Consider the following 12,493-nt stretch of genomic DNA (forward strand, 5'->3'; position numbering starts at 1 on the left):
TTCAGCCGGTTTTTATCGAGGAGCGAGGCTCGCTGATAGGATGCGTTTGCCGTGAGAGCGGTCCGAGAAGCTCCCTCAAGGAATCTGTGCGCAAACTCGTCGACGGAACGGCGTCCATAGGAGTGGGGAGCGTCCTCGTCTCGAAGTTCGTTCCTGCCGGTGAATTCGAGGCCGAACTGACTTCGCTGGCCGCGATACAGTGTCACAGAAATCGAGAAGGACGAGCAAGACGTATAGTATGTGCAGCATCATGAGGCGCTGATACACTGAACCAACGAACGCCAGATCTGTGAATAAGCCCCTGGAAGCCCCACTCAATACTACAGTAGTCACGCAGTCCTTCCCAATTCTAGTTCTTCCATTCGACAAGAATCCCAATCGGCTCTCCTGAGTACGGAGGGGGGTGTTCCGTAAGAATCCGGTCTTCTGGTCGATTCCCCCAATGTTTCGCGGGATTCCTCTACGACCAAGTCTAAGCGAGAGAAATATCAGCGTTCGGCTCAACGATACATGGGTCCATCCAGAGCTGCCGAAGACGAGCTTTGGAAGCAGGATTGCAAACGGGATGACCAGTCTTCAAGATCCTCCTTCATCCGGAGATGAATCAGAAAACCTTCTCCGAGTACGCTCCGGGTCGCTGGGTCCCGTCATCCAAGCATAAGGAGATTATCGCGTATACACAGTCCCAAACGGAACTCTTCTTCTTGCCCAGGTTGACCGAACACTCATTTGAGCCAATACATCTCCTGTCGCTCGCACCAGCGACCCCCTCGGCGGATATCATGTCCTCCACGGCGAACTCAGAATTCTAGAAGGTCTCGCAAATAACGAATAGGGAGAGGTCAGAGGAGCGAGAACCCGTGCTGGAATTGAGTCGACAGTCGTCTCTTGTGAAAGCTATGTCTCCTTGTATCCGACCAAACATACAGAGGCTGGTCGACGGATCGAGTCAAGGCAAGGGCAAGACCTATGTTTTCCAGCTTTTACTGAAAAAGAAAGGACAGCGTTTCTCTCCAGGTCCGGTTCACAGCTGCGAAGCACGCGGATCATTATCCACTAACGATTGTGCGGGACAGTGTCTGCTGTCTCATGCTCGGTCTCCGTGCACTGCATTGCCCGAAACCACGGGCTTCAATGAATAGCTGTTGAAGCGATCGGTCGCCTTGTCGCTGTTTTTTTCATTTCGGACAGATCTCCTGAGACACATATATCCTCCATAATTTGGAGCTCGATGTGAGCTTCTAGGGAAGACTACCGGGAGAAACGCCTCCATCAGTATAGAGCTCGAGATGACTTTCCTCTCTGGTGTCTCTTCACTACATGTCGTTGTGGTCGTCCCCGCAGTTGTGAATGGTCTTCTCCTCTTCGAATGCCTCGTTGTACGTGTCCCTCTCCATGGGCAAGAAGGTCTGTTCGCGATTGCTTCACTGTCACTTGCTGAAATTTCTGGAGACCCAGAGAGCTAGTTGTCTGCAGCAGATTCTTATAATTCCTTGCTGTCAAGTACTTGTGCGTGGAATTTGTTCGAGTACTGGAGTTCGAGAAAACCTTGAAGTGCCTGATCTGTATCGGAATCGTTCGCCCACAAGCAGTGAAGAGTTGCGACAAGCTCCGACGAAACCTCGGCGACTCGCGCTGAAGCTTTGGCCTCCGACAATGTTTGTACAGTGAAGGTATGTGGCTTGGTTAGGTGTCGTCCGGGATTTGAGTTGATATCCAAGCTCAAAACTTGCGCACACTTGGAAGGGAGCGCGACGGGCGCTGGCATTCCCGAACTTCGCCTATGCGAGAAATCCACGCTACAGACGACGCCGATGTATTTGGCTGAGGGGACAGAGTAGAACCCCAATCGCTCCTTGGTACTCCTCTCGCGAGGATCCGACTCCATCATCACTCTACTCTTCACTCGATTTTTTGGAGCTTCGATTGTTCGCACCTTGATGGACATAGAGGAGACCTTGACATTGATCTTGACTCTCGATTATTGAGGTGTTCCGGAAGCAATTCGAGACTCACCCATTAGATCAGATCAGGGAAGATCCGGTCATCGGCTCTAAATTCGTCTAGTGCATGCCATCGGGTGCCCCCGGCTACGATCTCTGCGCTCCCCTACTCCCCCAGCATTCCATCGCTGGACGCGTCATTGACGATATCGCCTGCTGATTGATCTTTCTTCAAAACCTCGACTCCCACCTTCGTCTTGATATGACCTCATGCAGCTCATGGATGTGGAGGCTGCTGAGATGATACCGCGTTTCGGGTTCGAGGCGCTTGATATTATAGTTCAGGGAGACTCAACTTGTGATCCCTCCCCACTCAGAAAGAAACGAGCGGATAGAGAAAGTCAAACTAGAAGCGCACCGGAAAATCGATGGACACCACGAAGCCAATCGCTTCATCCTCGCGAGAGTAAACTTCCGGTCTCCTTTGGCCGGATCTGGTGTCCTATTGAGGTTTTCGGATAGAAGCGTTTTCTTTGGAATGCTTCGGGTAATTTTTCTGCTCCGAGTACGCATTCCTTCTATTCTCCTTATCTGTTCGCAATCGAGCGATCGTTCCGTCCGAATCGAAGATCTGGCATGCGATTGAAATCTTGATCAGGTGAGAGTGTTACGCTCGGACTCCGGAAATTCCGGAATCTTCCAGTATTGAGGTTTCGTATGCCGCCGCCGGGGGCTTAGGGCGATTCATCTCGGCTTAGACGACGATCTTTGGCATCGCTACCGCATTTTCTCAGGCTTTCAATCACGATTCAATTTTCCACAGAAAAATTCTATCAGAAAAGGATTTACGATCGGAAACGATTGGAACAATTCGTTGGGAGATAAGCCTTGGCGCTACAGCTAATTTCGCTCGATGCGTATCAGCGATTTAATGGAGCTCTAATGGATGAGAGCCGAATAATCGACCCGAAATATTAGCCATTTCAAGCAGTACTCTTGTGGAAATAATGAACATACAACGAAGGTGAAATTCGGGAATTGATTCGATCTGGGACGTCAGAGTTTCCGGTTTCCCTCCCCTGCGAGATTCGACACATGGGAAGAGATGCCGCCGACATCTAGATCTCCCGAGCCCCTTCTACAGGGGACGCTTTTGATCATTTCAATTCCCTCTCACTGTGAGAGACCCTCCGAGATTGCACACCACAAGCTGGGCGTTCGGTCTTGCCAGAGATATTCTGAGCACAGGGAGTCAGCCCCTCCGGAACTTTCCTTCTCAGTTTCTCCATCCCCCCTCCCCCGCGATGGGCTCCTGTTGGATGCCGCGCCGTCAGGAACCGGGCTGGGAAGTCTTTCTTGGTAATCCTAGCGGAATATGAATGCATGCCACCTGCTTCCCATACTCGGAAAGATTCCCAAGGGGGCTCGAATCGCGAACTGACCATTCTTGCGCTCTTGGGGTCTGGATTCGCTGATCGAGACTCAATCTTATTTGCTGGCCGACGATCGCGTCAGGATCACATCAACCGTGCCTTGTTCCTTCGGGAATCCCGAAAGGCTCAACGTTGTATTGGCTTCGTCACATTCATAGCCAGCTGGCTGGCTAAGATTGGTAGTCTGTATTTCAGCGGAAAATGATTCGTTTCCCGATACAGACAAGCTGAGAAGGGATTTCGTACGCCAATCAGAGCCGGGGTCTCCACGACAGATGCGCAGGATGGATTTGAGTTTTGCGTTCGGGACGCAACTGAATGAGAATTGAATAGATCGTTCACAATCTCATGGGACAAGACCCCACGGGCGTCAGGGTCACGCTGAGATTGCATTCTCGTAATCGATGATCGCTTGCTTATTGAAGCTCTATTCCCTGAGATTCAAATGACTCAATCTTGGAGTTTGAGTCGCGGGTCCAACGCTCAGATCGCGCTAGGCCTGCTCGAGTTCCTGATGACCAGGCGTTCACTCTACAAGTTCCCAGCGTTTCTCCTACGTGCCCTATGAGAGCTGTCGCAGCTGTCAAAGAGCAGCGCGCACACGACTACGGTTAGTTCTAGTCGAACGAGCGTGACTTTCTTCTTCGTGTGCCTCCTTCAAGAATAACCCAGTCGACGTGTCTGCTCGATGGGCTCTCGATCTGTCGGTGTGTCTGAGCATGGACGTCATCCGGACCTTATTTCGGCTTGCCTCGGCTCGGAAATCGGAGGCAACGACAGACTAGAGACGACAGCCACGACCGCGACTACAAATCCTAAAGGAGCCGCGTCGGCGATAAATCGGTTATGAAGGATATGATAGCCTGCAGCATGCTCATGACCGATAAGGAATGAGATATTTTCCTCTTCCGTTATTCCATTGCTGCGTACGATTCCCTATCGGCAATGGTCAGCGTCCGATCTTGAACTGGGTGCATTACTTTCATCTCGGACGAGCGCTCCGAGGTGACATCAATGTTCCGCGAGTATGCGGGATACCCCGATGAGTTCTACAAAAAAAAAAAACGAAACTCATCCGTGGTCAGGACCGGCTCTCGCGACACATTTATTTCTCGCCTGATGTCATGGGTGTATATCATCAGTGATTTCACGCCCGGATTCGAGAGAGCGTTCCGCCCTGAAGGCCGCGCAACCCATTCCCGAGCCACGCTGATGAAGACGATGATAACATAGATTGAGACAACGGTGATGAAGATGATGCTCACCGGAAAGGTTGATCTGTTGTGGAGACTGGGAAAGTAGGCAACTTCACGCCGGACAGAATGAGGAAAGCTTTCTCGTGTCCGAGCGGTAATCTTCAAATATCACTGTGTACTCAGTCCGCATCGGCTCAGTGACGTTCCTCAGTCAGAGCTTCCGATGAATCGCTTGCCGGGATCTCCCCGCGCGCACAGACGCGCCTACAGACATCTCGCGTCTTATCGTTGTTGTTTTCGTTGTTTTCGCTTCTCGGCCGATGAGTGGCTTCACCGCGGCCGTCGCTTCCGCAGACACGGCCAAGGTCCTTCTCAAAGCGATTGCGATTCGCCCGAATCTGAAGCTCTGTGAAGTATGTCGTCTCCATCACCTGAACTTCATAAATGGAGAAATATAGCATGGCTTAGTGCACATGCCGAGTAGGCCACTCTCTAGGCTCTAGGGTGAAGGCCGCACGTGAAGCCGGTCACGGCTCGAAAATGGGGCTCGGGCACAGAGTCAGTCTGCGAGAGCGATCCAAGCGTTGGAGTTCGAGTACTCCGGAATCAGAATATGAGGCGCTTCTAGATTTGATTCTCTTTTCGAACCCCGCATCTAGGCACGAGAACTCTTCTTTCACTTGGTATTGTAGCATTGGGCTCGATTCCGGGCTCGAGGACAGGCTCGCAGGAAACGGTTCGGAGTCCGCGATCGACTTGAACGTGGACGATCGACTTGAACGTGGACGATCGTCTTGTCGTTGCCCATGCCGTCGCTACGGTTCCCTTGAGAGTGTTGTTCTTGCTTTATGATGCGAAAAGAGCTGTGGGCTCATAGCCGCCTCCGTTGAGGCATCGGCCGAAAGGCACCATCACCAGCGGACTCTGAACGCCATTCGTTGCCTCTTCTCAGAGCTGTCGAGGTGCTCTTTGACTGTTCAGTCGTGCAGGTGAACGACACCGACGGAAGCGGTTAGCGTTCGGCTAACGACCTGTTAAAGGCTCTTTTCCAGTCTACACTGGAAGGTTTCCCACCTTTCCGTTTCCGTGCCCACGACCCTGCATATCCACCTATACGACTTAACATCGACGTCCTCGCTCTGGACCATTGACAATGAGCTGACACTTCGGTCGAGTCGCCGACCATCCTGTTTCGGATACCCCGATCGCTCGCCCGTTTATGCTGAGGCAGCTGTCAATCTTCCCGAGCAATCGCTCGTCGATTTGAGCTCCTGAATCGGTGATCTCGAATTCCGGTCTCAGATTCTGAGCACGAGATATTGGAACCCACGCCAGTTCCCGGGAAGAATGTTGAGGTTTAGGGTTTCGCTATACCGTCTCTGATGCATTTTTGATCACCGGGGAAAGAAGCTCTCAATCGCGCCGTTTCGACCCTCTGTCGAGAGCAGTCATGCACTCTGGCAGCCGTTAGCGCCTTTCTCGGTGTATTTTTATTACCCGGGTGTGTCTTCGCTCCGGCTTTACGCAGACGCTCACGGAGTGAAAGTTTCCATCATATATTAGACACAGGCATATTCAATGTGATGGGACGTAGAGCCCGAGCGATTAATTGTAAGTCCAAAGAGTGCCGCTGTCCAAACACGATCTGGGAAGAATCGCTCAAAGGGAAGGGAACCCCACTCCGGGAGTCTTGTCGGATAAATTGAAATCTAGAAAATAAAAAAAATAATCACTGTGCAGTCTCCGTGCGGTCTGCTTCGAGAGGCTACGGAATGCTTCTTCTTTTACCGACGATCCCTGACTTCTCCTCAAGAAAATCCTCATCCACGCGCTCGATGCCCAGGGCAGAGTCGAATATCGTTTCCTCTCGACTCCGCGGGATCCTTATTCCGATAGAGTGACAATCACCTCAACCGAGACTTTATTTCGCGACTGAAGAACCACTATAGAGAAATTTACGACTTCTGACCATCCGTTTTCCCGAAAAACGCAGAATAACGTATGACGGGAGAAGATCAAAAGTTTCCGGGTGAACGGTGAGGGGCAGGGGGCTTCTCTCACATTGGCACGAGCACCGATTAGTTAAGTCGTTTTGACGTCATCGTCGTCTGTCGAGTAGTCAAGATTCTTCTCCGGGTATAGGGCCTGGCGCGAAATCTTGATGTAGTGGAACAGCACATTCGTCACAGAGAGTGCTTGTAGAGACGGGCATTCCTCTGACCTAAGTAAGATCTCCCTAAACTTGGTGAGCCTTCAATCGGCGGCCCCGGAACGATTACGGTCGCACCACCGGTCCGGAGCAGATTATTCGTATCTCCCGTGGAGACCGGATTGGGATTTTTGTTCGTGGGTCAGGGCTGAGTCTCATTCGATCGCCTCCGTTTCGCTCGTTCGTTGACTCGTCCCCTATTATTATTTGCGCATTCCAGACAATGCATAGGGGGTCGTGTGAGTCGGGGCGCCTACTCTGACTGAGTCGGGTGGAAGTTGTCAACAATGAAATTTCGATGTCTGGAAACGCTGAGTGAAGACATTGATGTCGTGCGGTTCATGGTTCGGTCCCTCGAACGCTGACTGCGCGGCGCCAGCCTTGAAAGACACCGACGACTCGGAGACGACATCGAAAGTGATTATCACCGTCATGGTGCCTGGTCTCATACGATTTGAAACCACCTTGCTTCCAGAGTGATACGATATTATGAGGTGAAACCAATCGAGGCCGGATATCGGCTGTGATGGAATCTGCGTCTCACCTCAGAGTAAATGCCACGCTTCGCAAGGATCGATCCTGAGGGCGGAGCATGACTCCTCGGCGGACCCTCCGGTTAGAGGCCCACCAAGGGCCCGGAAAAAACGCGGTACCGGAATTGTTCCGATTTCTCTCGTGATGTGATTCAAACAAACGAGGTGTCAGACCACCGATATTCCGCCCACGCTGCCACAAGACTGTTTGTCTTTCCCAGGTCTCGGTCGAGGACTGCAAGTACACCGAAATTTCGAACACAGGTGCTCCTTGCGTCCGTTAACCGCGAATTTCCGAATCGAGGCTTCGACATTACGTCTCTCTCCACCCTTTGCGCTCGTAGAGCTCCGAGCCGTCGGAGAATGCAATTTTAAGCTTCACTGAACTATGGAAACTCTGGTGCTGGAGGTTCGCGGGAGCTTCCATCTACTCACGGAAATTCTCCTCAGAGATTTCTGAAAGTCCTTAGGAAGGTTTCCGAAGATCTTTATCATTTTTCAGACTCCTGACGATGCTCTGAGGAATGTTTCGGACGCTGCTTGTGTCGCTGCTGGCCGTCGTCTCAGCGAGAGAGCTCGGTGAGTTTTCCTGAGCCGGTGGAACTTGGGAGTCAACTTGTTGTTGAGTCGCCTCGAAGAGATGAGGACTTCTTGAGGGAGGACCGTAGGCTCCCCGGGGAAATTGTCGAGTTGAATCATTTCCCCGCTGGCGATTGAGGATGGGGAATCATCAGAAGCAGTCTGAGGGAATGAGTTCAAAACTTCCATCCGTTGTTTCGGAAACGTTCGGCATGCGCCGGGCCTTGAGAGTTGGAGGGCCACGCGCTGACAATGCGCGTGACGATTTCTGGTGTTTGAATATTCACCCGAGCAACGAGGTCTTTGATCATGATTGAGATTTCAGCAAATAGGCGATTCTTGAAAGATGTCTGCTCTTCCGATGTTCGGATAGATTTCGATGGGCTAAGGCTTTCTCGTAGCCAAATGAGAACACCCCGATCACGTGCAGAGAAAGAATACATACGTATGTATCATATCTCGGTACTCTCGATCTCCTCTCCTATCTGCGGGTTGACAACGCGATCGGGGAGGGGCGAAAGCCTGACCGACAGTGTATCGCATCGAGCCAGACCGGGCGAGTAGCGGGCAGGCAGACGGGCACCAGGCACCGCTCTGCAGAGCAAGTCAATCTTCATCCGCGTGTGAACTCTGAGACCCCTCACTCGTGAGACTGGCCCACTCATTTAGAACACTCACCGAACTTCTCTTGACACTGAGCTGCTCTCATTGCCCGAGAGTACATCACCACGAAGTACATCACTGGGCCTGCGAGGGACGACTCGAAATGTTCCCGCCGGTCTGCGCTCATCCAAGAGACGAATTTCGCCTCAAGATAACCCAATTTCTCATCGGTGTGAATCTCACCATCGACCGCCCTGAAGACTCCGAGTCTCAGGAAACCCTTACTTCAGTCAGAAAATCGCTGCCTATCACGATCATCGTCAGGAGAGTCGGCGCGTTTCCATCCTTTTGTATTTTGAGCGGGTTGGCCGAGGAATACATCAGACAATTATTTTAGAAACTTTCTCGGTATGAAAGTCCTCTCTGTGGCATTCCTCGTAATATAATTATCACCCGCTTCCTTTATCCTGGAGGTCCGGGCGTCCGAAGAGCATGTCACGGTGCACTCGAAGATTCCTATGAGGTCTGGAGGATGGCCTTGACGGATGTCGCGGAAACCTTGAGCGGCGAGCACATGGAGCATTGGCCCAAATAGAACATTATGACTCGCGAAGACGATCGACGAAAACAGACAGGGCATTTCGATTGAGTCCTGTGAGATTTATAGCGACGCGTTCAATTAGTTTCAGGCGGAACCATTCATTACCACACGGACCGCCTGGACAGACGGAACTATCAGGCATCTTTCGGCCAACTCTGCAACAATAGCCTCTGTCTTCAGGAACGGGTAGGTACCTACCATTAGCCATGAAACAAACAGCTTATCATTCCGAGACATGGTCGCCATTCTAATTTTTCAACGTGACGGAGAAACGATGATGTTTCCCATAGAAACCCTCGGTACCGAGTCCTTCGGACGAGTATAATATGACGAACAAGTTCTGGACTCGAATGAGGAAAAAAATACTCAAATTCTTCAGAAAGACTCCGAAAATCATGTTCCGGTCTTGTCGCTCCATGAGCTCGAGCGGCGCCAAAAGGTCGCCTCCCTTCAGCGAATGTACATCGCGAGTCAACATTACCAGCCGCACATTGAGCGTCCAGCATCGTCAAACGGTACTAGAAGTAACCAGAACATTGCCAGTTCTCGGATAAGCTATGATTTCGGCGTGGACGGCCTCAAGGCTCAGCTGTCCTTCCGCATTAGTCCCACCTCACCCCCAAGAAATCCATATTCTAACCGGTTTTCAGTGCCGGCAGCATGTCACGACCTGTCATGTAACCGTCCGCCCCCTAAAGGTACAAGGTTACTTCCGGTTGAGCTCTGAGCTTTGCATAACTACGAATTATCCTCCCGCGGCTCTGCTATAAAGTCCTCCCCTCACATCCTGGGCTTTCACTATCCTGTTCGAGTATAGCATTCGATAGGAGCCTAATCTCGAATGAACCCTTCGCCAGATACTGTGCGAGTCATCTACAACGATACTTGCATCCGTTGCCCTAGCCGTCAACTGGCTAGGGTCCCTCGAAACCAAAGACTTTCGAAAGTTCCTTTACCGAAGCTCAAATTCTGCGCGAGGTATGTCAGATCGACATTCGAGAATCAAGGGTCACTGTAGAGGTCCGATCCGTGGGTTTTTAGTGAATTTACTCGTTGACAGATGCAAATCGGGTTCGAGATCGCCGTGGGGATTCTTTTACTTGAAGCGAATTCTGTCTTTTCAAGACCCGATGATTTCGTGACGAATTTCCCGCTGATGGTTCTTCGTGGTCCTCTGATGGGTAGTCACGTTGGCGAGGGCGAGCACGCGATAACCTTCAAAACTTTGTACCCTCTTCCCGCCAAAACGTGTCGCTATACCCTGAAAGGTAATGTGCATAGTAGACGTTCGTCAAAACGTAAACCCAATCAGCCAATGTCGGATGCTCATATGAAGGTAGGCAATCTAAGATGTTCTGTGGTGTTTAGTCTACGCTCTGCGATGCCCCCCGCTGCCCGTCTTGAGACACGGGTCCTTCTACTGCACAAACGAGAATCTCTGGGGCAGTCGATGCCTCTTCAAATGTGATAAAGATTTCATGCTAAGGAGTAGCCTCACCATGCCCTATAAATGCGTTAAACGGAAGCGTGAAGCTATCTGGAAAGTGCCTGCTATTCTCCCACAATGCATCGGTAGGTGTTATTCTGCAAAATGCGTGATAATTTCACCACGTGTTAGACTCTGCAAATGCGATACCTGTTAATCCCACAGGAAAGGCGCCACCAACAACCACTACAGCAGCCCCACCGTCGTCGACCGTCGCTCCTCAGACACCCACCCGTAAGTGGATTCCCTGTACGACGTCCATAATGAATCAGGACACAACGATTGGCTGACGGAATAGATCGGGGATCGAGCTAGTCCATTGATCCAGAGTTTCTGTATCGAGACGTCCCCCCTCCGTGCTCCCTCTGATCACAGTAGCCTTCTGCTCTTTCTAGCTTATCTCAGCACCGAATGCAAGTAGGGCTTATCTTGTTTCGTATGTGACCTCTGATTAGATACCCGAGTTTATTCGTGGCCGAGTCGCGGAAATGCACCCGAGAGGTCAGAAGTGATCAAGCGGAGGCTGATAATGCTGGGAAATTCCCTTTTCAGCTCATGAAAGGCGACGACTAGCTTGCAGATGGCCCCGAGCACCGAAAAATGGTACTTCTCCTGACTTGTTACAATATTCCTGGAGCTAGGCTCTCCGATTCGTACTCGAATCGATCGTAGGCAGGTCCGCATGCTTGTCCTCGAGCTCCCTCAATTTATAGGAGACACAATATACCAATCCGAATCATGTGAGAATGCATTCCTCTTCTCAGGCTGGTCAGCTTGTGGTCTTCGAGGTCGTTGGAAGAAGCGCCTTTTCGTCAAAGAGAATGTCCCCTGCTATCAGGGTTGTTCTGCAGGATACGTACCTTCGGTTTCGTTGGAGCCTTTAAACAGGAGTCGGATTTCGTGTGTCGGGGGCTCATGGCGAGGCTTGAAAGACTTTGAGTGTCTGCCACCGACATTCGACGACGTCGCGTCGTCTCGCGAATGTCGAAAAATCGCAGAAAAAACACCCAATGTCCTGTGCCGGGAGTCTGGCGAGGACATTCTCTGCAGTTTGGAATGTCCGGAAGGGCTCGTGATCCCACAGAAACAGAAATCGAGAGGCGAGATCCGCTGCGGTGCCCTCGAACCCGGATATCGATGGCCGAGTTGCAGAGGTCAGTAGGAAAACCTTTCTCTGCCGTCCGACGAGTCGATGCCTCGGGCGAGATTTTTTTCCAATCCCATTCGCGGAATAGATTCCGTTAGCTGACGAAAGTCTCGCTCATTGACAGCGCGCACCCCGCCTCTGCTCGTGAGCGGCTGTAAGGACGAAGTCATCAGAGACGTGACATTCCCGTATCCGATCAAGTCGCCGGTCTTCAGATCGGAGGTTGCCGGGGGGGAAGTCAAGGTGACGTGCGACAGAACCGTCATCGAATCATTCGGGAAATTCTCGATCGCGTGCACGGCCCGTGACATGGAGTTGCAGTCGGAGGCGTCGTGTACTTACACAATGACCAGTCGAGGTAATCACGAATCACGCTTTAGAGTCACAGCTCCGATCGATGTTGATTGGAAATCGACAGGACAGAGTTCGAAGCCGAAGCGTTTTGTCTTGACATGGACAAAGAGCTCTTCCGGATTGGTAGCTCCGTGGATACTCAAGTCCTTTTGTTTTCGTTTTTCCAGCCACTTCGTGTGAAAGGTTCACGCCGGGTGAACACACCATACCGAGATGTCGCTTTCCGAGGCACGAAGTCGAGTTTGCTGAAACTGAGTCGTTCCCCGTAAAATCCGAGTGCGAGTTCGTTTGTTCGCCTGGATACGTGATCGCGACTTCTCAAACAGAGGATTTCAGCTACACTGTTTGTACAGAGGAAGGCGCTTGGAGTCTAAGCGACTTCAACATTTGTCGACGAAATTACCTGTAG

At 51.4% G+C, this 12,493-nt stretch overlaps 1 protein-coding gene across 1 annotated transcript; it reads left to right on the plus strand.

Moving 5' to 3' along the window:
* The first annotated feature begins 3,940 nt into the window (after positions 1 to 3,940).
* LOC114828494 (uncharacterized) lies at positions 3,941 to 12,493 on the plus strand. The gene is made up of 10 exons (XM_029112849.1): positions 3,941 to 3,986; positions 9,186 to 9,283; positions 9,477 to 9,795; positions 9,955 to 10,075; positions 10,223 to 10,365; positions 10,466 to 10,669; positions 11,136 to 11,186; positions 11,348 to 11,737; positions 11,855 to 12,088; positions 12,252 to 12,493. The coding sequence occupies exons 1-10, from the start codon at positions 3,941 to 3,943 to the stop codon at positions 12,491 to 12,493; spliced, it is 1,848 nt and encodes a 615-aa protein (XP_028968682.1).

Source organism: Galendromus occidentalis, unplaced genomic scaffold, assembly GCF_000255335.2.
Source record: "Galendromus occidentalis unplaced genomic scaffold, Mocc_1.1 scf7180000077530, whole genome shotgun sequence".
Lineage (NCBI taxonomy): Eukaryota > Metazoa > Arthropoda > Arachnida > Mesostigmata > Phytoseiidae > Galendromus > Galendromus occidentalis.

Bases quoted from the DNA above. Each gene is read 5' to 3' on its own strand.
- LOC114828494 (XM_029112849.1), top strand. From the start codon at position 3,941: ATGAGAGCTGTCGCAGCTGTCAAAGAGCAGCGCGCACACGACTACG. The intron at 9,796-9,954 runs GTACAAGGTTAC...ACCCTTCGCCAG, and splicing joins TAACCGTCCGCCCCCTAAAG to ATACTGTGCGAGTCATCTAC. The intron at 11,738-11,854 runs GTCAGTAGGAAA...GCTCATTGACAG, and splicing joins TCGATGGCCGAGTTGCAGAG to CGCGCACCCCGCCTCTGCTC.